Source organism: Netta rufina (genome assembly GCF_964035555.1).
Source record: "Netta rufina genome assembly, chromosome: 5".
NCBI lineage: Eukaryota > Metazoa > Chordata > Aves > Anseriformes > Anatidae > Netta > Netta rufina.
Genome location: NC_140128.1, coordinates 19,404,027 through 19,430,812, shown reverse-complemented (window position 1 = coordinate 19,430,812; position 26,786 = coordinate 19,404,027). Strand labels below are relative to the sequence as shown.

The following is a 26,786-nucleotide window of genomic DNA, read 5'->3' as shown; positions in this document are numbered from 1 at the left end:
GCTTGAGTCCAGCTCTGTTCCCTGCTTGCCAGGGATGGCTGCTTGACCTGAAACACATAATGCTCCCAGTCTGTAGGCAGTCTTCTGCAGAGTTTCAAGTAAATATTGTTTCAAGTGACACTAAGTAGAGATGCCCAGAAAAAATACCGATTTGAGAGAGGGAGCAAAGCATTCTGCTCGTTCTGTGAAGCAGAACAACCCTCTGGCTCACCAAGCGGCAGTAATGAATGGAGTCACATAGCATGGTGCATAATCGCCTTCTCCCTTTGTATTAGTTTCATACAGTTCTTGCGTGGTGACATTCTTCCAGGCCAACAAGTTCTTTATCATCCCGACATACTGAGGGTACAAACAGAGTCAAGTCGCTCGTTATCGTTGCATCTGTACATGGCTTTTAATTCCTTGGAGGTTTCACAAACAAAAAACCCAAGCCCTCGTGGCTAGCACCATTTAAATCTGCTGACAGCCTGCTTGCACAGCTCGCTTCTGCCCTGCAGGACAGAGCACAGAGCTGCTGCAGGAGACGCCTAAAGCAACTGGTGCAACAGGGCTTAAAAATGCGGTGGTGGTGCTGAAGAAAAGCTGCCTGGAGAGCGTTACGTGGTGGGCTCAGCAGGTCGGAAGGTGGGTCGGGGTAGGGATGCGTTGTTTGCATCTTTACAGTCCCCCTGCTGTGCTTACAGGGGTGCTCTCTTTCTTAGCTGTTCTGTTTCATGTGCGTGTAAATAATGGGAATTATTTTCTTTGGCATCTGAAATGTCTCCATAATTGTGTGGTTTCCTTCCTACAAAGGTGAACATTTCAGATTAAAATTCTGTTTGGCAGTTTATGAGCTCTCAAAACAGAGGCAAAAAGGGCAGGAGTGCCCAGCTTATTAATTTTTTCCCATCTTATGTCCAAGTATAGGAATGTTCAGACCTTTCTTTTTGCACTGTGATACCACAGAAGAAGATGGAGTTACTGTTGGGGAAGTGTTAACAAGAAAATGTCAGCGCTGGGAAGTCAGATATGGGGTCTGGGTGGGAGAGGCGATCGTTTTCCTCTTTCTTCCATCGCCTGCACAGATCTTCCTCCCCGCTGCCTTTTCCTGCTCTGGGCTCGTGCAGCTGTGGTGCAGGTCTGCACAAAAAAGCAGCAGGAGGAGGCAGAGCTCGTGCTGATGCCAGAGGAACGCGGAGCAGAGGGAAGCATCGCGGGCAGGGAGCTGGCCCTGCTCTCAGCGCACAGCACGGAGGGTTACAGCCGCGTGGCAAGCCTGGTTGTGCCCGTGTGGTGTCCAGCACATACCTCTGCCACCTCTCTGTGTCCCAAACCCACAGCTTTCTGCTGGGTAGCAGACACAGGTGCTGAATATCAGCCATCAACAAGGCGTGTAACCAGGTGATGCAGTGGTAAGAAGCGGAGGGTGACGTTTGACTGGGCTTTCTGTTTCCTGCCCCACAGCTCTTCCATTTGCCCCTGCCCTGGGGGAGAAAGCTCTGACAAGATGGAGAAGCGGAGGGGTTCGTGCCTGAGATACGTCCACTGGGAAGCAGACGAGGAGGGGGCCGAGGAGGGTGAGGTGACTCCTGCTGCTTCTCCTTCCAGCCGAACGACTGCGTTGGAAGAGGTGGAGGTGGAGATGCTCAAAAAGGCAAGGGAGCTCTTCCAGCTGTGTGACAAGGATGAGAAGGGCTTTATCACCAAGCTGGACATGCAGGTGAGGGAAAAAAATCCATCCCCTTTCCTGGGAGGAGCTGTAAAGGCATGGGGGGCCAGAAGGGGGGAGAACGTGGCATATCTTATCCTTTGGCAGGCATGGGCGTGCACGTGTCTGCCTCCCTGCGAGCCAGGCTCTGCCACAGCTGGCTGCCAAAACTCCTGGGGAGGCCGTGTACCCCTTGGGAATTCCTGGGACTGCAATCCCAAATTTGTAAGGAATGCATATAATTAAAAAAATTGCAACAGATCCTACAAACGTTAAGCATGCGATGGATGGGAAATCTGGGGAAAAAATCTTTGGTTTATTTAAAAAACAAAATAACACCACTATAAACAACAACAAGCCCATCAGTCTTTTAACAACAACAACAAAAAAGCCCTCTAACTTTTGTTTTTGTCTCAAACATAGCTGAAGCCTTATCTCAGACATTCTCTTTAAGCCTGAATATTTTTTTGCTCTGGTATAATACATTCTGCTGCTTTTTGTTCAAAACAGCCCGTGTTAACAGAATCTCGCTTTCTTTGTGCTTTTTGCTTTAACGTTTTATCAGGAAGGTTACATGTGGGCTGTTTTTCTCCTGTCCCATCTCTTTCTCAGTCTCTGATTAACATTTGGCAAGTCCAGTTTAGTAAACAAATCCTGGTTTGACTTTTGACTCCTGGGTTGCGCGATGCCTCATTCTGTATACTGACGTTAATAAATATTTCTTAAGCTTTATCTAAAGCTGAGTTTTTAACGGATGGTGACGGGTTTTTGGCCCAGACCTCATGTTATTTGGAAGCTTCTTTGGAAACCCCTTGGCACTGTGTACTCTGCACATGTATTACAAAAGGAAATCTCTCTGTTCCTTGTCTGCGTAGCGGGAATAATGATGCAATCCCAACAGACAGATGACAGAAGGAAGCTAACTCTCTGCTACAGACTGAATGTTTTGCTTGTGATCTGCAAGGTTTCCTGCAAGAGCTAGGAGCTGAACGCAGACACCCTGAGTCCTAGATCACCAGTCTGTGCCCCCTTTCTGGCTGAAGAGGTGGAGCTGGGACCTGATGTGCCCACGGAGCTCCCTGGGAGCAGCAGTGTCTGCAGAAGGCACAGCCACCCTTGGGTAGAGCCTGGGCAGGGCTGGGTTGGGACAGGCGGTGAGCTGGAGGCTGAAGTGGGGCTGGAAGAGGGATGAGCTCCCTTCAAACAACAGAACCTGGAGCTCTCTCTCTGCAGGCCTGGTTGGATCACCAGGTGATGGAGAGCTTTATCAGTGGGCTCAAACGGGCGCTTGTGGTGTGACTCAGGCACACCCCAAACTGTCTCATCCCAGCCCGGGCACAGAAAGCTGGGTCCAGCAGAGACAGAGCAGGTCACGGGGAAGCCTTGCGTCATGCCTTCATTTTGTTCCCTCTTTTTCTCTCTGCAGCGGCTTCAGAGTGAACTCCCCCTGACGCTTGAGCAGCTGGAGACTGTTTTTGACAGCTTGGAGCAGAACAATAATGGATACCTGACGCCTGTGGAGTTCAGCATGGGGCTGGGTAAGGACTGCACAGAGAAAGAGGAAGGAAAAATCTGTTGCAGATTTTTTTATGCTGGCAAGAAAGCTGCAAGCGCAGTGCTTCTGCTGAAGCTGTACCAGTTATGCGTGGCAGTGCCCCATGGTTACCTGAATATCTGGAGCAGGTGTGTGTACAGGGCTGTTGGAGGAGTAGCTGTATCCTGACTGAGCAGGGTTTTTTTTGGGTTTGGGGTGCTAGCCATAGGCAGACATCATGAGGGTACCTGCCTCAGTGCGGGTAGAGCAGGCCAGATCTTCCTTTGGGCCACCCTGGCTGGTTGCTGTGTCTCAGCCTGGAACAGAGCCACTCGTCAGGTACCACCCTGTCTTGGCAGCCTGGCTCCCTGACATTTGCTCCAGTCTGGGCAAAACACTTTATTGCAAAACACTTCATTTCTCCATTTCTTCTCCGTATGGTCATTCCTTGGGCTGGCCTCACTGAGATCCTTTTCAGGCTGACCTTTAGCTCAGGAATTGGGCCTGGCATACTGCTGTCGTCCTTCCAGAGCATACAGGGGGGAGATCAAGGGAGAGAGCTCCAGCTGGGAACTGTGCAGCCATCAGCTCTGCTTCTTCAGAGGGCTTCTTGCATGGCCTCTGAGAGCTTACGGGGTGTTTCTGCACAGCCGACAAGAAGAGCATCAGTTTAAAACGTTCAGTTTAGCAATATGATGTGAGATCCTTCTGGGGTGTCAAAACAATCTTCCAACCATTCCCTACCTCAATTTTTCCAGCTCTGTGAGACAGTTAATGAGAGATAATGATTCTTTTCTTAAGTAGACATCCAGAATGCCTAATCTAAATCCACCCCCTTAATAACTGTCCAAGGCTTTAAGCTGGAGTGGGCCTGCCTGCTTGTGCTCTAGGTTTTTTTACACATTTTAAGAGTGGGAGAGAGGATGCTAGGTTCTGCATCCCTCCGCATTACTCCCAGAATGAAGGAAAATGTGTTGCAGACCCCAGCAATGTGTGTCTTATGCTGGGCTGGAGCGGCCCCGAGCCTGGCAGGTCTCTAGCAGATGCCCAGGGTGCAGTGGAGCTGTGACCACCTGGGAAGAGGAGGAGGAAGTGCAGTGGGGCAACCTGCTGTATGTTGAATGCAATCCCTGGCATCCAAGCACAGAGGGACAACAGAAAGGGAAACAAAGCTTGCATCAGAACCTCAGCACTGTTTTTTACAGATGACTTCTCACAGTATATGTAGTTAGCGGAGAGGATGTGGTGAAGACATTTGGAGCCAAGACGTGGTAGAGTTAAATGATGGGAGGTGCACAGATTTGGGATATTTTCCCTGTAGAGCAGCTTCATATTCTTAGCCATGCTCTGAACATCCTTGGCTCCTGGCCCCGTGGCTGGGATGTCAGTTTTGGATCCAAGCAGATGTGTCCTGGGAGTGAAGGGTGGCTGCTAACGGAGGCCTGACCTCGGTGTGCAGGATGAGGGCCTGAGTTTTGGACAGGCTCACTCAATTTGTTTCTTTAAGAATTTGTTCCCAGCACCAGTTCCTGTCACATGCCTTGCATAGCATGAAATTCTCATGGCATTAGTGTCTCAGCGTGAAACAGGATCTGGAAGGCTGGAAGCCGAACATACGTGGGATGGGGCCGGAGGGGGTGCCGAGAGGATAAGGTCATTTTGCTCAGACACCACGCAGTCCTAGCAGGAGGCAGTCCTCGTCCTGTAGTGCTTGAATCAGAGCAGATGTAGCACATGAGGAGGGAAGGGTGATGCTCTCCCACCACCACTGTTTATAAGCTGAGAAACCGAGGCACAGAGCTATTTGGTGCCTGGCTTGCAGTCCCAGAGGGAGTTTGTGGCACCACTGACAAACGCATCCACAGCACCGCTCTGCAGCAGTGAAATGACCAAATGCCATCTTCCACGTGCGGAGGATCCAAGGTGGTAGATCATCCTAGCACAGATGTGAGCAGAGCCATAGCAGCCCTTTGTCAGGCTGGAAGCCAGCCTCAGTGCTAGCATCGAAGACTGGACACTGGACACATCGTTCAGGACATCAGAGCGGAGGCTCTTTGCTGACCAGGAGCTGTCTTCTACAAGAGCAGCATGCATGCAGCTTCTGGTGGAGCTGTGTCGGGCTGCCACTTGAACAACAGCTCATTAAGTGACATCTAATTTGACTTCCTTTTTTCTCCTTCTTCCCTTCTCCTTCCATCAGGAAAGCTGATAGGGATTGATTTGTGTCAGGGGGCCGGAAGGACGGATCGCTCCAGTCACGAGGAGACCTTTGAGTCAGGCTGGTCAGATGATATGGACCCGGCAGATGATGAAGAGAAACGCTTCTGCTCCATGATGGAGCAGCTTGGAGCAGCCCAAGTATTTGAAGAGTAAGTAGGAGAATCTCATGGCCCTACTTCTGTCCTGTTTTGAACTTGCAGTGCTGACACTTGAAAGTACCAGTGAACACCAAGGAGGTGAAGTGAGCTGCTTGCTCCCTGAACTACTGCTTGCGTTTTCTGTCTTGCTGTCTCGTGTTTTCATATGCTTGGTAACAAATGCCGTGAAGTCTGGGTTTTCTCATCGGTTATAAATTACTTTCAGTGCAGTGCTTCTCTGTTTCCCAAACTGCAAGTTCAATACCACAGCTGTAACATGTAGCAATTGATGTGGAAACTCATCGGCACGCAGCAAATGAAAAGAAGCCTGTGAGGGTTAGACAAGGTAAGGAGGATGTGTGTGCTGTCTCTCCCAAAAGGGGGTGTGATTGCTCACACATGGCCAGAGAATCTTAGCTCTGAGAGCGTGCCTGAAGGATCTGTGCTCAAGGGGCTGCTTGGGGCTGGGCTGATCTTGAGAACGGTGAGAGGCTAAAACGAGCAAGGAATAAAAACCTGCGCCTTAAAAATGGATATCAGTGCTCATGCAGTGGCAGAGTCTGCTGACCCCAGTGTCATGCAGCTGCTACACCACAAGAGATTTTTTTAGGGCCTTCCCGAGTGAAACATTCTCCATACTTGCTTCTTACTGATGCACACCTGCTGGTGCTGGGGTGGCCCAACAGCATCCATGGCAGGCTTTTATTTTTTCAGGTGTCGTAGTACAACAGTTGTCAGCAGCTTGCTGGGAGCAGCCCTGCTCCCAACAGGGACAGGAGATAGACAGGATTGGAGACAGAAGCTGAGAGCCAAGGATTCTGCTGCTTGTAGAGCATCGTCTGTCATGAAACAGATTGTTTCATTTTCATTGTGATACAGAACACCTACCTGTTTTTTTTTTAATGCTAAACAGCTTCTCAAGAAAACTTCTGGGAAGCTTTTATGCCTCAAAGAATGGGATGACACTGTGAAATGCTGTATTATTGTTTTGGATGAGTAGCTTCTGCTGTCTACAGCTGTTTGTGAAGCATCTGGTCTTAAAGTGTGTTAGGACTTACCCTGTGTTTTGTTTCGACCACTTACTTGTAGGTTTATGCAATGAGTCCAACAGCTACTTCATATCATACTTCTGTGCCGAGCCAGTTGTAAGGAATTAACGAAAACCAGAACTTAACTGGGGATGGATTAGGAATCTGAGCTATCTTCACTGGTTTTGCTACAGATAAATGGCTTTGGGTGTTAATGGAGCTGAATATTTTCTGTTATCTAAAATCTGAAGTTTTGAAGAACTGTCAGTAATTTTTTTCAACTTGAGACAAAAGTGGGAGGCTATCTTGTGGTGGTGGCAGAGGGAATCAAGGGCTTTTTGGTAATCTTTTTTTTTCATGAAGAATACTAAGGGAGACAAATACATAGGTAAAGAAAACTTTCTATTTGGATAATGGCTATGAGTATAATTGTTTTGTACATTTCAAGGTAGTTTCTCCAAAGTAATCCATGGATTTAAAAAAAAATAAAATAAAAAAAACACAACCCCAAAACAAACGAGACTTATGAGACTCTTTGAGAAAGGTTGAGTTTCTAAGTGCTGTGTACCAGTTGTGATGAGCTAAATGCCAAACAATACAATTGTTATTGCAGATTCAGAAAAACAAGATTTTGCATTTCTGGGGCTTCCTCCATAATCTTAATGCAACACCTTGGAAAACTTGCTTCTTTTGTTTGTGCCTCAGTTCCCAAAATTGCTGAATAAGCAAACAAACAAGGGCAGCAGCACCCACCAGTACAGTCATGGTGTGATAAAACCAATGTGATGTGTGCTGTCTCTAAGAGTTTGCTGCTTGATCACAGCTGACAGCAAACTTGCTGAATGTTTATCTCTTTCAATCTTCGTTTAAACACCAAATGTGTTATGACTGAGTGCTTGGAAAACAATCATTCCAGAACTGCTTTCTAGGTAACTGCTTTGCTCTTCCAGCTGACCTCCTTCCTGTTAACTTTGCAGTAGCTCTCAGTTGCTGTGCACGCTCAGAAACTGTCTGCCCTTCCTCTTTGCTGTGTGGTGTAATGCAGGAGGTCACAGGCAGGCTGTCAGCCCCTGAATGTGTATTGGAGTTGGAGTAACAACCCAGAAGATGACAAAAATTAATTTGCTTTCCTTCTCTCTTGTGTGCTTGCTCCAGTCCAAGTGAGGTTCGGGAGCTTTGGGCTCGGCTACGAAAGGAGCGCCCGGAGCTCTTACCCAGCTTTGAGGAGTTTCTGTTGCGTGTTTCATCGTACATCAAGGAGGTGAATCATGAGAAGGAGTCCATGGAGCAGGCATTGAAGCGGTAAGGAGAACATCATGGCCAGCTGCTGCCAGGAACCAGCTGGTACTTGGATGCAATTTCATGTGTTACATTCTTCCTCAAGGACAAGGGGAGACTGGGTTACAGGACATGGGCTCTTTTCTTGCTGTAATAAAATGACTCCTTATTTTGACGTAATTGCCACAGGTTTGTTTTAATTGCCACAGTTTTGTTTTGCATCGGTACACACCAATAATGTTTGGTCTGGTTAAAATCCCACTCAAATAACTTTTTGGCAATGCTGCACAGCTGTTAGTAGAACTCTTTCCACCACATCTCCTGTTTTCTTTCTGCATTCTCTTTCTCTCTCCTGACAATGTACCTTTCCTTTTGTAGGAAGGAGACAGACCATGACCGAGAAGTCAGGTGTCTTTATGAAGAAATGGAGCAACAGATCAAAGCAGAAAGGGAGAGGATAATCTGCCAGGTACCTCGTCTTTCTTGGCTGAAGTCAAACTTTCTCTGGTCTGAAGCAGGGGTGGTGGCTCATCTGGCCAAGGAACAGCTCTTAGCTGTGCTGGGTGTTACATCAGCAGCTGTGTGTCTTTACCTCTGCAGGAAGCACTGAGACATGACAGGAGTAACCTGCTCCAAAAGGAGCTGCGCAGCAAAGAGCAGGAGCTGGAGAAAATTCTCTACCGACAGAAGAAGGTAACAGGACCCAAAGCCTTTCTAAAGCATATCCCCTTCTACTGTCTTTCTGTTAAGACCTCTTCTGTCTGAGGGTGGTTTTCATCAGCTGACACTTAGTGGTGGCTAGTCTAGTTGTCGCCTGTCCCTGAAAGTGTTGAAGTGGATTGGTTTGTCCTCAGCTGAAGTGTCATCCTGTCACATCCTGGCTGCTCATCTTATCTGATTGGGTTTCTCTTGTACTTTGCCTTGCCTTTATTTGGCAAGGAAAATGGGGTAGAGACTTGGAAATTGTGAAATTGGGGCCTTCTGTGGTGTGTAAGAAAGCTGTGTATGCACATGCAAAAGCCAAATTTCTGTAGTTTTTCTATTGCCCCAGAATAACCCAGAGGGAACAGTTCTGTGATGCTTTGAGTTGTTTGTACTGCACACTTGCATTTCAGCATCTGATGACGTACTGATCAATCAGTCAATGAAAAGATCAAAGCAGAAATTTTCCATTGGCTTTCTGTCCCTGCTATGTGCATTTGTATGTGATAGTCCATTGGGGATGTCTTTCCTTTCTTTGAAAAACTAAGACCCCAGCAGAAACAAGTCATGGGAGGTACTTGGAAGGTGCTGGTGGTTGGAGGAATCCAAGTTGGATACCTGGCCTTGAACACCTCCAGGGCTGGGGCATCCACAGCTTCTACGGGCAGCCTGTGCCACGGCCTCACCACCTTCTGAGTGAAGAATTTGCTCCTAACCTCTAATCTAACTCTCCCCTCCTGTAGTTTAAAACCATCCCCCTTGTCCTGTCACTCCCTGCCCGAGCAAAATGTCACCCTCCAATCTTTTCAATAAGCCCCCTTTAAGTACAGAAAAGCTGCAGTAAGGTCCCCCTGTATCCTTCTCTTCTGTAGGCTGAACATCCCCCACTCTCTCAGCGTTTCTTCATAGGAGAGATGCTCCAGCCTCCGAGCATCCTCGTGGCCTCCTCTGGACCTGCTCTAACAGCTCCACATCCTTCTGGTGCTGGGGGCCCCAGACCTGGATGCAGCACTCCCAGTGGGACCTCACAAAGGCAGAGCAGAGGGGGATGATCACCTCCCTCCCCTGCTGCCCACCCCTCTGTTGATGCAGTTGCCCTTCTGGGCTGCAAGCTCACACTGCTGGCTCGTGTTGGGCCTTTTGTCCACCAGAACCCCCAAGTCCTTCTCTGCAGGGCTGCTCTCAATGACTTGACCTTAACCCTAACCCTTGCACTTGGCCTTGTTGAACCTCCTTAGTTTCACGTGGGCCCACTTCTCCAGCCTGTCCAGATCCCTCTGGATGGCATCCCTTCCTTCTGTTGGATCGCCTGCACTGCTCAGCGTGGTGTCACCTGCAAACTTGCTGAGGGTGCGCTTAGTCCCACTGTCCATCTCATTGATAGACCCTAAACAGCACCAGCTCCAAGATGGACCCCTGAGAATTATTCTTGAGACATAAAGGTACAATTGCTTAGGATTAAGGAAATGGAGCATTTGCCTTAAGAGGAGAAACTAGGAAAACTTAAACCTAACTTTGGAGAGAAGGAGGCTGAGGGAAGGTATAACAGCTTTACGGACTCGGGGTGGTGTTGTATATTATTATACATAATTATTATTACTATATATTATATTGTATAATGTAGCGTATAAAACATGTCAGTATTATTATATATAATTACATATTATTACATAATTATATATAAAACATAAGATCCACGTGGAACTATTATTTCCTAAATCCCACAACAGCAGAGGTGAAGGGCACTCAGTGAGACTAGTAGGAGACTGGTCTTGAAGAATATACTTTTTTACAAGGGGACTAGAAAACTGCATTTTTTTTACCACAGGAGGTTGCAGAGGAAAGCAGTATCCGCAGTTCAAAAATGGGTTGGACAAACGAATGGACAGGAATCTGTAAACATGAAAAGGAGAAATAATCAGGGATGGAGATACTTATCATCCCCAGTCCAGCACTGTAGGTGCTGGGGATGGAGATCGTAGTGGCTGTCCTGGCGTGTTCTTCCTAAATAGTATCTCCTTGTGGCATGGCTCAGGGCAGAATATGGGACTACGTCGAGACTTTCTTACTCAAATGAGCATTTCTGATGCCTTTAACTCCGAGGCTCATGCCAAGCTACAAGGATAGCCGGGTCCCTCTTGTGGTGTGAGGCCAGTATTGTGATCGTGCTGTTCTGCAGTACTGTTTGAGTGTACACAGCGTAAAACCAGAGCTCTTTCTGACAGAGAGTTCTTAAGGAGGGGCAGGTGTTTTAATTAAAGCCTGCCCTTTGGGTTATCGACAGACCCAGAGGCTGTGGGCTGCTGTTGCTGTTTCTTACTCTGAATTTGACTGCTCAGCATGTGTGGCTGGGCGCAAATTTTCCGTGATGTCCAAAGGACTGGAGCTGTCCAGGCAAAGCTGGGCATGACTTGTGCTTGAAGCCTCAGTGGGGAGAGATGTGGGGCTTGTGTTTCAAGGAACATAGGAAGGGTGAGCTCTGATCATGACTGCTGTAGCTATGCATTTGCAGAGAGCAGTATGAAGGAGAAAAGCACTTTATCTTGTCCACAGCATGCTGCTTTCCTTTCCCTCAGAGAGTCTAGCTGAAGGTGTGGAGATAGCAGACTTAAAGCACTCATGGATTTCCATTTCCGTAAGGGTACCTGCCCTGTGGTGAGATCGCATCTCACAGTGCCTGACTTTCTGTCTATGTGGTAAGAAGTTGTCACAGATGGTGTTCAAAGGGCTAAACTTGTCTGTGTGCGTGGGCAAAACATTTAGTAACAGGCAGCTTGTGCAGCCTGGGTAATCGTGAGCGTGGAAGCGGAGCGTTCGGTTCAAGTTGTGGGGACCACAATTCCTGCGTAGCACCAGCTTCAGCAGAGGGCCCTGGTTAGCTGGCACGGCTGGCTGGATGCTGACGTGCCAGTGTGTTCCTCCTAGCGACGCCCTGCTCGGCTGAGACGAGAGAACTGGGCTGCTGCATCCACCCTGGGCTCTCTCCCAGACTATGCCAGCCATTTGCGAGGAATCACATCACTTGTGGCAGCAGGCTTTGAACTTCCCAAGTCAGGCCTGTTGTTTGTGCTGGTGTCTTGTGCTGTCTGGAGTGGCACTGTGCCCCAGTGGCACTTAAACAGCACTTCTGGCCCGAGGTTCTGTCTCCAACAGTAGAAAAAGGCACCCAGTCACTTACCTTCCCTTCTGTCAGCAGTGTGACGTGCCCCAACACCTAGATGTATCCCTTTTTTGGCTTAGAAGTCCTTAAACCAGACAATGCATTACAACAGCTATGCTTCCCTCAATAAGCCCTGCTTCCACCCTGATTTTTCCAGTTCTCCTTTGAGCCCCATTTGCACTCTGATTTCTGCAGCAATTTCTGCAATAACAGCAAGTTCCTTGCACTGCCTGAAGCACTTCCTCAGCTGTGCCTGACTAATTGTGCTGCTTGCTCCCCAGTGCTGGCACTGATGAGACATAATTGCTTCCAGTTCACCTTCTTGATACCCCTGGTGGTGTTGTAGACCTGAGTAGTGTTTTCCTCCCCTCTGCCTCGTTTATGCCTGCTCTTTCAGGTTATTTTTACAGTCATGACTGCAGCACAGAGCCCTTCCTCTCTCTATCTGACACCTCTTCCTCCTCCTCTCCCGTTACAGCTGGAACATCAGCTGCAGTCTCTGAACACGGAGCAGCTGGAGACCCGTGTGCAGAATGAAAGGCTCCGGCACCTGAACGAAAACCTGCTGGAGGAGCTGGAGAAAAGCAAGTGGGAGCTGGAGGCTGTGAAGGGGCAACTACAGAAGCTCCAGAAAGAGGCCCAGCTTGAGCAAGAGCAGAAGGACAGGTAGGAGTGGGCAGGGAAGGGGCTGTGTGGGCTGTCTGAGCAGGAACGCAGGCAGAGAAGGAAAGTGTGCAAGTAGTTAAAGAAAAAGGATCTCTAATTAGAAGCCTTGGCCTTGCCAGGAGATTGTCTGTTTCTTCTTGAGGGAGAGAGGTAACGTGCAGTGGTGCTATGGGCCAAAAAAGGGTACGTTACTGCTATTTCCCACTGCCTTTAGTGGGAAACGAGTATTTTCATTGATATTTGGCTTTAAAAGCCCTGTAAAAATGGAAATGTTCCTCAGCCTTAAGGAGGCTTCTCCTCCTTGTTGTTTCCAGTTCATCATTGCTTCTGTGAAGTTCCTACAGACCCTATGCTAACCAATTGTGTTCCTGCTTCTGGCCTTAATCTAATAATACTCAGCTGCAACACTGGCATGTTACGCTCCCAGCTGGCAGTGAGCATCCTTCCCATCCCTAACAGCTGGGGAAACTGGAGTGTGAAGGGAGAGCTGGGTTCCCTGCCCTCATGCTGGAGGAGACTGGGAGAGCTGTGGTCCCAGCTCCCATGGCAGTGCTGCTTCCTCCGACTTCTCCTGGCATGGGACAGGCCCTAATCTTTGTGAACATCACTTGTGTCCCTAAGAAAGGGATCTCTACGTCTCCTCTCCCATTGATTTATGTCTTTTAAATCCCCTTCACCCAGGGATGTGTTCAGAGTCTCCAAGAACATGCAGAAAGAGAAGCAAAGCCTCCTTCGGCAGCTGGAGCTCCTCAGGTAAGAACAGGACTGCATGCAGATGTCGAGCTCTCGTGCACATCAGGGGCGCAGACCAGACCCTGCTTCCTTCCTCAGGGGAGCCCAAATGGCTGGCATGGCCGATGGCCACTTTGGGGGTAGGAGTGGGGGGCTGGCCTTTCTTGTCATGCTGGCTGCCTGCTTCGCTGGCAGTGCTGAGGTCTGGTTTCTCCCAGAGAAAGCTATGGGCGTGTACTCGACAAGTGCTCACACTGCTTGTTTTTCTAGGCGCTGACAGAGCAGTTGCAATCCGGTCAGCTCCAGCAGGGCACAGGCTGTTATTTTGCTGAGTAATCCCTCCAGCTGAGGAATTTAGTTTTCCCTGCTGACTAAAGGGTAGCATACAGAGCCTGTTACCTGAGCTGGGATGCTTGGAAATCCCAACGTGCTCAGCAATAAAGAGCACCTGTATTTGTGCCCCGAGTTCCCTTCCCATTTAGCTTTCAAATGTCAGCCTTTACCGCGTTTTCAGGGAGTGCTTCATTGTCTCTCTCCTGTGTCTTCCTTTGGAGCAGAGAGATGAACAAGAAACTTCGAGATGAGCGAGACACTTTCGAAGCCAAGAAGCCGGTTAGTCTCAGAAAGAAAATCCTAATTCCCAACCACCCTCCTTTCATCTGCTGCTGTTGCTGTCACCACCTGGGGGCCTATCCCTTCCACGGGGGACAATGACCTGACCTCACGAGTCTTGCTGTGGTGCTTATAGAGACTTCGTGGCACCTCTGGAGACAAGCTCTGCTGGCTGCTCTTTCCAGCTGCCCGGGTGTAACCCAAGGCATGTTAGCTCGTGACTGTAACGCAGCCGCGGGCAGGGCTGAACGCGTGCTGCCTGCTGCACGTGCTGCGCCTGTGCTTCTGGGCAGGATTCGGGCACGTGCAAGGAGGGGAGCGAAGCTGCATGCGTTCCTGGAGCTGGGTGGTGGTGAGGAAGAAGATGGATTCCCAGGTGTGCTGCCTGCTGACCCGGGGTGGAGGGGCAAAGTGGGGTTCAGAATTTCTCTGACCCCTTGGGTTCGTAGTAGGTGTGTTCAGATGTTCCTCTGCGGCAGCTCCTGTGGTGGAGGTGCAGCAACGAGCCTTGTATCAGAGGGCTAGGAGAAAGCAGGGGGCCTCTGAGCCCTGGGGAACGTCTGGGACTGGCAGTGCCATCTCTGGCCTTTCCTAAGACGAGTACAAATATGTGATCTGTTTTTAATTATTAGTTTTTCATGAAAGAGTCTTGTTGTTCACAAATGTCATTGCTGAGGCTGCTCTGTGCCCATCTTGGACCCACCCCTGCTGCCGTGCACCTTTCCTGGCTGTGCCACCGCGCTGCACTTGAAGACCTGGAAGTAGCTGGCTTGCAGTGATGAGAGGCAGCAGCAGGCTGAGAGACTTTTTGGCTGGTGTGCGAGGGAACGAGACAGGAAGCACAGGGAGAGTGCCTGGATAGGAGACAGGACGCTGCGGAGGGGAAGCTGCTGGGGGAGAGGCTGGAGTTCATCTCTAAGTAGAAAAGCACCTGTAGAAAATAACTCCAGTAACTGTTCTGGATGGAGGTGAGGTGTGCGTGCATGTGCCTGTGTGTGTTTTTGCAATCCAAGGGAAGATTTTTTTTTTTTTTTTTTATTTTTAAAGCTGCTCAGTAAGCGTATGTGAGTGCATGTGATGTGTGTGTGTGTGTGCCAGGGCTTCCTCTTCCCATGTGTAATGCTTCAGCAGCTGCTGGGTTCCCGTGGGTGGGTGGGTGCCCCGTGGAGACCACGGTTCAGGTACGTGCCTGTGTGTGCCAAGTTTGTCTGCTTCCCCTTCCTTCTCTGCTGCTTTCCTGCTGTGCCCCGCCTGGGGCTGCTCTGAAACACGACAGCTGCAGGTGGACCCAAGAGAGGGCCTTGCAGAGAGTCGTGGTGAGGAGCCACCTTCTCCTTCCTCTGCTGGCACCAGGGGTGCAGCAGCAGGGTGAACTCCTGCTCCCACCTTTGCTCATCTTGCATGGCTGTGTCATGCTTGGCAGATGAAGCCTGCACTGGAATAAGGTTTTTTCCTTTGTCAGCCAGGACATCTCGTTGGCCATTCTCGTTTCAGTCTGCAGCAAAACAGGGCTCCAGGGGATTGCAGAGACGCTGCTGTCGTCACGCACCTGCAGAAGATCTGCTGTCCAGCCTGTCCCGCTGTCAGAGGGAGAGGAAATAGCAATCCTTCTTGCAGCAGCAAAAAGGAGAGTCCAGCCTTCTGCTGTGGATCCCTAGTGCGTGACACGCTCTGGCAGAGACTGTCAGTGCTTTCACAAGCTAAAAAGAAACATAAAGCCTTAATGTCCTCTCCTAGTGCTGGGAAGGGCTATGTTATTTCTCTGAGATGAGGGGATGACAAACAGTGGATCTTTAATAGCAATGACTTTGAAGTGGTTGGAAGGAGGCGCTGGGCTGCACGTGGCTGGCAGCGACCCAGCTGCTGCTCCTTTGCACTGCTCAGTGCCCAGCCTAATGCCTTGCTCTTCATAAGAGTTTCTGGCCTTGCCGGGGTGGGCAAGCCCGGCCCCACAGCACGGTGAGGAGCAGTTTGGCCCCGGTGGCTGGGTCACAGATAGCGACGTGTGGCTGTTCTGCCTGTGTGCAAACCGCTGCTGGGTTCTGTTTTGCACCCACCCATCTGTGGAGTTTCCCTTGTGTGCTGCATGTTGACAAAGGTCTTGCCCTGAGTGAGCAAATTTCACATCTGCTCATCACAAGGAGTGCTTTGGAACTTTGGCTGCAATGGACGTACATTTGTATTTCACCAATAAACCAGAAAATGCTTTTTTTCTATATATTTGTTTTTTCTTTCCCATCCCAAATGCTTGCATGTGTGCTGTTCCGTTGTGGAAGCCTCGCTCTGTGTGTTGTACAGCTGTGATGTCATGTTTGTCCCTTTACCATCGCTGTGACAAGCCACATGTTCCATAAAGGCAGCAGGCCAATAAAGCATGGCAGAACCATTGGCAAAACACCCCCGTTGTTTCTCCTTTCTTCCCCAGGTAGGTACTCCGCAGGCGGCCGCTTCCCCTTGGTAGGGCAGTGCGGTAGCAGGTTGCCTGGGTGTCCCTTTGCTCTGTAGGTGGCCTGAAGATTGCAGCTCAGACGAACCTTGGGTGGGCCATAATGCCATTTCCTCATTTCTGTGGGTCTACAGTGCCCTCGGGCACACCTGCTGTTCCCAGCACAGACCCCGAAAACTTCCTCCTCCATCCTTGCTGGGGAACCGCTGGCTGGCTGGACCACAAAGTCCATTGCAGAGCGGTGGCTCTCTGTGTTGGATAGCTTCTGGGGCTCAGGCTGTTCCTAAACACCACTTTTATATGTAATTTTTTTTTTTCCTTTAAGTTCCCCGTTGGGTGAGGCCTTCTGGGGACTCCAGAGTGCCTCCTCTTGCTGAATTGCGCTCTGGTAAAGGTGCCTTGGGGGTTCTGGCCCACAAAGCAGCTTCTTCAGGTTTTGCCTTTCAAAATGAGCCTGGGCTTACTGAAGAAATAATCTCCATGGTCCTCCCCTGGGCTGCGGGCAGCACAAAGGCAGGCCTGGCAGGAGCTGCCTGTGGCGTTTGGTCGCCTCAAAACTGCTGCAGATCTGGCAGGCTGTAGGCTCCTTTGTTTTCTCCACCTTTACCCCAAAATAACTTGGGAGGATGTGTCAGAAATCTGCAGGCTTCCAGAGGACATACATGTACGTCTCCCTGCTCCCAGTGCCAGGGTGGTGGCACCCTGCTGCACTGTCTCCCGCTTGGTGGTTTTGGGGTCTACAGAGCAATTAGGATGGAGCATGAGAAGGGAGACAAGGCTTTGGTGTGGCTCTGCGAAGAGCCGGCAAGTCAGCCCTCGCTCCGCCACAGGCTCCCCTGTGTGATCACAGCAAGTCGCTTCTCCTTGACCCTGGGAATGGGAAAGCTGCTGCAGCGGGGGGACGAGGGCTGTGGGAGCTGCTCTGCTCCCCCCTCCTCGGGAAGGCGCTGAGCATGGCTGTAGGGAGCGCGGGGAGGTAAGTGGGAGCGAAGCGTGGCAACGAGTGCGTGAGGCAGAGCAGGCTCCTTTCTTTCCTCTGGTACTTGTGCGGCTGCGGGTGAGTACCTGTGGAGTACAGGGCTGGTCTGTCCCACCAAACACCAGCATTATAAAAAGGCAGGTGGGGGAAAGAGAGAATCAGCCGTGATGCACAGGGGTGAGCGAGCCACAGGAAGGAGAGCTGTGGCTGACAGAGGGAAGCTACAGCTCCTACAGCTCGAGACACCGTCATTTTTTGGTGGCTTCTTTGCAGAGGGGAAAGTGGTGCTTTCTGGCAGGAGTTCAGTGAGCTGAGCTGCGAGGAGCGACCCCTGTGCTGGTGTCTGTTGGAGCCTGTGGGGCACCGCCGCTGCTCCAGCCCTGCACCCCAGGCAGCTGGTTCAGCTGGGGCGGCCTGCGGTGCCAGTCCCAGTGCCACTCCTCACCCTTCTCTCTTCAACTTCCAGGCGCCCCAGAGCACAAAGCCCCTCCAGAAGAACGGGTCAGTGCTAGGCAGCTCCCTGCAGGACGACAAGCCGGTCAAACGGTTAGATGGGCCTCTCTGTGTCGTGTCCTTGCTGTCGCTCCATGCCGCTGGAGCACCCCGTTGGTCTGTCCGTGTGTCCTGCCTGGTCCCATGTTGGTGCTGTCTGTCTGTCTGTCTGTCTCTCTGTGGGAGCACAGGGGAGACGTGGCCTGAGGGTGCTGTCGGGGAACACAAAAACACAAAGACGTGGTGGTGGCCTGGCTTTTGGAGCTGTATTTCCCCGGCATCTGCCAGCCCCAAACAGGCTCTGAAGGTGGCACGCTTCCCTCCTTCTCACCAGCTCTCTGCAAGGCTCCCGTCCCTTCCCAGTTGCTCCTGGTGCCAGCTGGAGACACGGGGCAAGGCTCTGAGTTTCTCCCAGCTTTGACTCACCCTCAGTGCTTGCAGTTCTGTAAGAGCTGAGCTCCAGGCTCCTGGATTGATGGCAAACCAGCTGAACTGTGGAGCGGGGCTGATTGTTTAGCCCTGGCTGGGAGCTGCTGGGCTAGGTCTGAGGCAGAGCTCCTTCATAGCTGGGCGAGCGGCAGGCATGGACCAAACACCCTTTTTTTTTTTCCCTTTTTTTTTTTTTTTTTTCCTTTTTTTTTCCTTTTTTCCCTGAAGAGGCTTTTGAGTCTCAGCCTCTCATTGCTGCCTCTCCAGCTGGCCCTGGAAGATGGGGACCGTTCCCCAGAGCCCAGGAGGATGGGCCTGTTCTCCGTGGGGAGAGGCTCCAGCTGCCCAGCTCCAGATTTGGGGAGATGCAGGGAGGATGACCAGGGACGTGAGCTCCATTAAACAGCAAAAGCCCAGGCTTGGCAGCAGGTGAATATTGCAGCCGTGGTGAGGTGTGGGCACAGGCACGAGAGGGAGTGGTGGCCTTGATTTCTGCACCAGCAGGAAGGGGGAAATGTCACAGAGAGAGGTGGGATGTGTTGCCTCTCGACAGACTGACTGAAATAAGCCTTTGGGCTCTGTCTTCTTTGCTTCCAAGTGCAATCCGGTGTCTAGCAAAGATAACGGAGATCCCTGGTGGATAAAGCCTTTGAGTTCTGAGTCTTCTTGCTCCCTTCTTCTAGTTCTTTAACCACAGAAAGCCAAGGCTGAGTTAGGATGCTTCCTCGCTCCTTGGCAATGCTTGCAGTGGTTTAAGCCTGCTATTCCTAGCTGTAATTTGAAGACTGTCCCTCCTCTTACCATGTTTCTGCCCCCACTGCGTGACACATGCATCAGCCTGCCCTTGTGCACAGCACCACGTCTTGGGCAGAGGAGCCCTGGGGGTTTGTTGAGAGCACAGCATGGCTGGCAGGAAGCTTAAAAAAAGAAGAAAATAATTAAAAAAAAGAAAAGTTTTTTTTGGGGTTATGGCTCCCTGATGGCACTCAATGCCAGGTGGAGCAACGTGGGAACAGTTTGAGTGTGCTCTGCTGCTGCCTGGCCTCAGCAGGGCTCTGCTTCAGCACTGTGTGCGAGTCCTGGAGCTTTGCTTTGTGCAGCACGGCTGTGGGCCTGCAGCAGAGGGCAGCAACACGCGTGTACAAAGAGCTGCTGGCTTGTTTTCGTGTTTGTTTGTTCTTTAAACCTTTCTTCTACTTTGCCTAATTTTTCAGTACTGGGGGAAGTACTAAAGGATCCGTGAAAAATCCAGAAGGCAGGGGTTTTTATTAAAATTAATGAAATATCTGCAGATAAGAGCACAGCATGGCTCAAGTGAGCTGTGTCTCTTCCCCCAGGGGTGCTGCTGGTGCCTGAGTCCCAGGGAACATGGGGTGTGTGTGTATGTGAAGCAGAGCTCCTGCAAGCAGTGTGCACTAATTGGATCGCGCTGGTTGTTTGGGGAATTGGCAGCCCCCTCCTCCTGCTCTTCCTCCCCTCCAAACCCCATTTCTGGTGCCTTTGGGCTTTAATGCAGACAGCTGGCCTCTGCGGACCCTCCCGTCACCTTCCCCGTGGATGTGGCAGTGGAGGAACCCAACAGGAAGAGCTGTAAATACTTCCCAGGCAGCGAGGCGTGGCTGAGGGCAGGAGAAGGAGGCAGCACGAGCTTTGGGGAGAGCAGCAGAGCCAAGGAGTGGCCGGTGGCAGCAGATGCTGAGAGGCTGAAGGTGGCTTTGAAGGGTGATGCTGGCTGTAGAAGAAATGCCGATGGATTGGATGATGCTCCACTGCCTCCTAGAGGACAGCCTGTGGGCACCGAAACCCGGGTGAGTGACTACGTGGGGTTCAGCCTCCATAAATTTGTAGCACAACTAATGTTTTTTTGTGATTTAGCGCCTAAACCAAAGCACAGTCTGTAGCTGGGCTTTTCAAAAGCGCATCCCTTTCTCCTGTTGCAGCTCCAGGTGCTGGAACCGGCCAGTTGCTCCCCGGATCGTATCTTCAAAGTGGTGTTTGTAGGGAACTCCGGCGTTGGTAAGAGCTCCTTCATCCACCGCTTCTGCTACGACAGGTTCTGGGCTGAGCTCAACGCAACCATCGGTACGTGAGAGGCTTCCTGCCTCATCCGAGTAACGGGGAAGTTGGCCTGGAGATGGTCTTCTTTTCCATCACTTTAGCCCAGACAACTTCTACCCTTAAAAGTAAAGGTGGTGCCTCTCCCTGTTTTGGGTCAAACTGGCAGTTTCCCTGAACTAGCATTGATCTTGCTCGTTGGCCTTGCAATGGCAAGCAGCTCTCTCCCCACCCTGTCTTATGATTGTTGTTGCCTCCCTGACAGGTATTGATTACCAGGTGAAGAGCCTGATGGTGGATAACACCCAAGTTGCCTTGCAGCTGTGGGATACAGCTGGACAGGAAAGGTAAGCAAATTCTGTGAGGGTTCCCCACTGCCAGGCTCAGCGTAGAAAAGAGGAGGAGAGGGAAAGGAATGTGTGCACTGGATTCAGTCCCTAGGAAAATGATTTCAGAAGCACAGGCCACCACTAGAAGGTGTCACCTGTTGGAGAGGGTCAGAGTAGCAGAGGACGCACTTCACTCACCCGCTGCTAGACACGCAGGCCCACCACTACCTCTGTGTAAATTATACTTTATTTAGGATGTACTTTGAAGCTTAAGATCAAAAGCTTTTGCAAGGGAACTGCCAACCTCAGAGCCTGGCAAGAAGTGTTGGGTGTTTTATGCTCAGTACGGACCAGGCCTTTGGGAGGCAGCTGGAGGCACGGCAGTCCGGAGCTGTGGCAGCAGAATGGCCGTGCTGCCTGCCTCAGCCAGCTAGACCTGTAGGATGCTCTGTTGAGAAGTGGACTCTTCCTTCCAAACTCAAGGTTCACACTGAAGAGATCAAGATTTCTATTTGGGGGGGTTACTGTGGTGTTCTTTTTCAGTGCTGAAGCTGAGCAGGAAGTTGTTAGGACATGAAACGTGGCTGCTTACTGAGGCCAGGTTGTGTCAGAGGCCAAACTCAATATATTGGCTGTGCAGAAGGTCCATTAGAGTATGCCCCTGAAGCGTTAGCACGTCTTAGATGTGTGCTTGCAGGAAAGAACTTGGCTCAGCACTGATACTGAAGAGGAGGTTTGGAAAGAAGCCAAAGCTTTCCTTACCTCTAGAGAAATACGCATTACTTCTGACTGGAGGGGCCCGACTGTGTATCCTATGGAGGAGACAGAACTTCTTGGAGCGGGCAGGGGAGAGCTCCTTGGTGACTCCCCTGAGACCAGTTTACGCTGCATTTTGTTTCCTCTGGAGCATTTAGTCTGTCCTGTAGCTGCAGAGGTGCACCTGGGCTGCCAAAGACACAGCCTGTGCTTTCTCAGCTGGGGCAGCTGCCAGAATGGCATGGCCTTATCACAGGGAGACACAACAGGCTTCAGGCAGTCAGCTGAAGGGTTCAGGAGGGTCACTATTTGCTGTGGGTTTTCTTGGCTCTTAATAGAATAGGAGAGCTTGTTATCCTGTGCAGGGCAGAAACACACAGCTGCCTGCTGAGATCTCATCCTCGTGCTGCGCTTAATTCCATCAGTTTGCATGCAATGTGACGTTGTATCGTGGCCTATCACAAGCTGCTTTCAGGTTTTAAGCTTTTTATTATTATTATTATTATTTATTGTTGGAATTTATTCCCAAAATACAAGTCTGTTGTTCTAACAGGTACCCACAGGACAAAGGGGATGTCTGGTGGGAGTTTCTCCTGGAAATTGTGTCTGACTGCTGAGTTTATGTATGGCAGCATCGCTTTGTAGATTTAAAACTGAAAACAGACTGCTGATGCTGAGATCTTAATTGCTGTTTTGGCAACACTGGGGCAGACATTACGCACGCATAGTTTATTCTGTGGTACAGCTTAGTCTGCAGAATCTTCCAGACTTTAGAGAAAGATCACGTTTTTTCCATCCACTTCCCTTTTAACAGGTTACTACCTCTTCTTATCCCACCTAAACAGATTTTTCCGCGTTTCTTTTCCTAATCTGGAAAGGCCTGCCTTCCTGCTTTCTCAGCACAGCGTGTTGGGAAAGACTGCTCACTCGTGGCTGCCTGGGGTCCCAGAGGCCCACGGACTTGACCTATTTGTCACCAGTCCGCGTGCGCCAGCCCCAGGGGACGCATCGCACATGCAGGGAGCCTGCGCTGAAAGCCAGATAGTCTCCTCCTGTTTCTGAGGTGTGTTTCCCATTTCTGAGGGTGCCTGTGGTTCTGTCGGGCTCAGGTTCCGCAGCATCACCAAGCAGTATTTCCGGAAGGCGGATGGCATTCTGGTGATGTACGACGTTACAGCCGAGTGCTCCTTCACGGCGGTGCGCAACTGGATGAGCAGCGTCCAGGTGAGAGCAGCGCCTCGGCTGGCACTGCTGGCCCTGCTGCCGCTGCCTGCCCCTGCTCTCGCTCCAGTGAGGGTGGGAGCAGTGTTCGGGGAGCCTCGGGGGGTCCTGGTGGCCTTGGGAAGAGGAATTGTGGAAGCAGATGTTACGGGTGCTGACTGTGATGGTATGGGACCAGGGGCTTGTTGGAGGTACCACAAAGCCAGTGGCAGCATCTGTTTCAGTGCTCTGGTAATCCCACCCATTTTTACCTGCAAACTCTCATCGGAAAGCATTCATCTGTGGCTCATCTCTGCAAGCAGAGACAAAAATACCTCTGTATAATTTAAATATGTTGTGAAATAGTCAAGAGTTGGTTTTGTTTACATCATGTTAAGTCTCAAAAACCGAGTCCTAAATGGAATAAATGAGCATAGGTTGGAGGCTTCTAGTACTGTAACTTTCACAGGCCTGCTGGGGGAGAAAAAAAAAATCTATTTCTTTGGACTTTAAAAGATCAAGGGTTAAGATTTTTCAAAACTAGGCTCTGAAAATCAGGCTCCTTTCAGGAAGGTTAAAATGAGCACTCAGAAAATCAAAGCACCCCAACTCTGTAACCTTTAATAACCTCTCCTTTCTTTCTCCCATCTTAGTATTTTTCTTGCTTGGAAACCTAAAGTCTTCAGGTACTGTAAGTCATCCAGGGCAGTCAGATTTGGAAATAACTTCCAGCCCCATCCTGCAGGCTTACTCTGGTGATGGAGCTGTAGGGAGTTTAACCAAAGGTAGGGGGCTCCAGGAATCACCAAGAAATAAGTTACTGCAGAGACTGTAAGAGCTGGAAGCTGCTCAGCCCCTCACAACTTGGCCAGAGGGTTTTCAGCAAGGGATGGCTGAGCTTAGAACAGCATGGCAGATGAACAGCACTACACAGACAGAAAAAAAAAATAGGACAGAAGTCCCGCCTGGTCTTAAATGCAGTTTGCCCTATAGGCTGCTGGCCTTTTCTTTGGGCTTCTTATTTCCCAGAGGAGAATTTATTCCCTGCCTCCCCTCTCTCAGCATCCCGGCGGCACACACCAAACATTTGAAATATATTCCCATGGTTTAAGCTTCCTTCCACAAGTCCCTGGGGCTGTTTGAGGAACGTCCCCTTAATGTGCTTGAAGGGAATATTTTGGCAGCTCCTTCAGGGCCCCTAATCCTGCTGCCACTGAAGGCAGTGGCAGAGCTCTTGTTTGCATGAGCTGGAGCAGGATCTGCTTCGAGATATTTCTGTCCCTCAGCCGAGTCCCCGGGGTGCTTTGCTCTGTTTCTTTTGCAGGAAGGTATCGAGGACGGAGCTGTGGTCTTTCTGCTCGGAAATAAAACGGATGCCGCACAGAGGGAGACCCGGCACGTCCCCAGGGTGGAGGGGGAACGGCTGGCGAAGGTGTGCCTCTGTGCTCCCCTGCTCCTCCTGCCCGGCAGCCGCCCTGCAGCTGGGAGCAGAGCAACCGGGGGACATTGCCCAGTGCGGTGCCTTCCCTCTCTTCCCTCCCTGCCCCTACACAAACACGCACCGAGGCACTCTTGAAGCTCAGTGCCTCCTTGCAGGGATGTTTAGTGTTGTTTTTTTTTTCCTGAGGGGAGGGCAGGTGGCTGCTTTCCCACCCGCGGACCCCCGCGGTGCACCCTGGTGCTGAGGGTGGGCCAGCTGCCGGGGCTGCGGGTGCGTGGTGCGGTGAGCTGGCGGCTGAGTGGGCGCGTGCTGTGCTGTGCTCCCTGGCAGGAATACAAGGCTGTCTTCTACGAGTGCAGCGCGATGACCGGCTATAACATCATGGAGCCCATGCTGCACATGGCCAGGTCAGTAACGGGAGCAGCCCCCCTGCTATTTCCCCGGCTGTAGGTCCCTGGTGCGGGCTCTCCTAGGGAGTAGGCAAGAAGAGGCGCTGTCAGACTGACTTTGCCATGGCACTTAAAGCACCTGGAGCAATAGGTTCTTCCCCGCTGACTCCAGGGCCCTAATCTTCTGTGGCTGGAGAGCACCAGGCATAGGCTGGACATCGTCACATACAAACCTTCCTCTGGTGGAGCTGCCTGGTGAAAAATCAGGAGCTGAATTTGAGCACTGCATCACAAAACCTGGGTGTGCTATCCCAGATCTTAAGTTGGCGTTTTCACTTTGCAATCCACACGTGCTTCTGGGGAGGGCGGAGGAGTTCTTCCTTACTAAGCGTTACAGAGACTGTGATATTTTGGGAGTAACATTTTTCTTGCTAAGGATAAGATAAGGTTAAGGGGGATACTTTGTAAGGCGGAAGGAGGTTTGCACTAAGATTTTTAGTTTTTAAAGAAGCAAGTGTTTTTGAAAAATTCTTTGAAATCTTGCGAGAAAAATATCCTTTTGTTTTCTTTTATCCCTCCCCCTCCTGCTGTAACACCTCTGTTAAGTTCACAGCAGGACTTGGCTGTTTATTAACTGGGACGATTTACTTAGACAGATAAATGATGTGTCCCATAGCGCACGCCTTGGTGCTCATTTTGTGTGTGTGGTTTATGTAGCCCAGCTCCCAGGGAAGCCCAGTCTTTGGTCCACTCCCTTCTTACAATCCTAACTGGCCCTGGATGATGGCCAAGGAGCGCAGTCAGGTGCCACAGCAGGAGTAGCTGAGCAGTCTGATGTGCTCCCGATCCATGCTGCTCGTTGCAGGTTGCTGACAGCACAGGAAGACAGGCAGAGGGAGAATGCCCTGCAGCTGGAAGATGTCAGCAGGAGGAGGGGGTGCTGCACGTAAGGCACATCGACATGTCAGCAAGAGACGCGTGTCAGCGCCAGTTCGTGAAGCTGGGATTCCTTCGGAGCAAGCTGAATCCGATGGTACTGGGTCTGCAGAGACTTAGGGGAGCCGCAGCTTTTCCCTATCTGGGAATTTCAAGGCACTAAACCAGGCCAAAATGTACGTGTGATCTGTACTGCTCCATCTCCCACCTCTCACACAGCCCTGGTCTCTGCTTTCTCGGGGGAACTGGGCTAGTTTTGGCACAAGATGCACCTTCTGTCCAGAGTGGTCACTTCCATGTAAAATGCCGTTTCCTTCTGTTTCTGGCACTGTGGCCTAGCAGTGGGAGCTGTTAAATGGATTATTTTAGTGTAAGAAATAAAGAGAGAATTTTAAATTTGGGCTAACTCTAGGTAGTAATCCTTCTGTCTCAGAGCATCCTCCTCCCCTCGGTTCTGTCGGAGCAGAGCCCAGCTGACAGCTTGCTGAGCTCACTGGGAAAGCCTCCGTCCATCCCTGCAGGATCTGAATCGGGCCCCGCACTTGCTGGGAAATTTGCTTTAACTTGCCACCTCTGTAGTTAACTGATTCCATGTGCGGACACATTATGAGCTGGTAAAACCATTCATCCCAGCGCCTTTCCTCGCTTTGCTACCCTCCTTCTCGTGCTGCTTACAGGACACTGAGCATTGCCCTGAGGCTCGTGTGTGACCGTGGTGCTGGCACCTACTGCAGGCGCTGTGCTGTATGTAGCGGGGCCATATACAGCCTGTTTTATGGCTGCGTGCCGCCTGCTTCCTCCCATTCTCTTATCCTTTCCTGAAAGGTCTCCAGCGGGTAGGAGCTGACATATCCGCAGTACATACATGGCCTGGAGTCACGAGGCAGCCGCCTCAGCTGTGAAACGTACCTACTGGAGCTTTTCCTCCCTTTCCTTATAAAGGGCCCAAGCAAGAGCAGGGCCCTTTAGGTAGGATCTGGCCATGCACATGCTCCTCTCAGCTGCTCTGGCTCTGCGGGACACTGTGTAGCCACTGCTGTGCCTGGGCACGGAGCCCCTGTGTCCTTTGGGGTGTGATGCTTTCTCTGTTTCACAGCTCTGTTGCTCTTAATGCCTTGTGGGTTTCTCCTTGAACCCGTTTCTGCATGTGACTGAAATCTTGGGCACACGCCATGATAATGCAGCTTTCCTCTCTGGGGATAAGGCATTTACTCTGACCCCGAATGTCTGTTTATGGCACAAGTTTTTCTGGGAACGTCCCAGGCAGCGATGTGCTCTGAGTCACCTACAGCCCATCAGCATTACAAAGAATTTCCAGGGTTCCTCCCTTTGCCATTTAATCCTGAAAGCAAAGAGGAAGATTCTCTCGGGAAGAGCCAGATTCCTGATTAAAAGAAGTAGGAGTAGGTAAAATGTATTACGTTTCTGCTCAGTCCTTGCTGCTGGCTGGCTGGGGCTCATGCTGTTGTACAGCTGGTGGGTTTAACTGCACACATGCCTTGCAGGGACCAGGAAGCGGCACCGAGCGCTGGTGTTTTTGGTCCAGGCACATCAATAACGCTAACATTTACTTACTGC

At 50.8% G+C, this 26,786-nt stretch overlaps 1 protein-coding gene across 1 annotated transcript; it reads left to right on the top strand.

The window, feature by feature from the left end:
• Positions 1-1,486: 1,486 nt before the first annotated feature.
• On the top strand, positions 1,487-25,344 carry CRACR2B (calcium release activated channel regulator 2B; the record flags this gene model as incomplete). The annotated part of the gene is made up of 17 exons (XM_084287435.1): positions 1,487-1,699; positions 3,114-3,225; positions 5,422-5,590; positions 7,762-7,908; positions 8,263-8,353; positions 8,485-8,577; positions 12,225-12,412; positions 13,094-13,165; positions 13,702-13,756; positions 17,648-17,727; positions 19,619-19,910; positions 20,043-20,184; positions 20,423-20,504; positions 22,352-22,466; positions 23,767-23,874; positions 24,214-24,290; positions 25,138-25,344. 17 exons carry the CDS (start codon positions 1,487-1,489, stop codon positions 25,220-25,222), a joined length of 2,121 nt encoding a protein of 706 aa, XP_084143561.1. The 3' UTR covers positions 25,223-25,344.
• Positions 25,345-26,786: the final 1,442 nt, after the last annotated feature.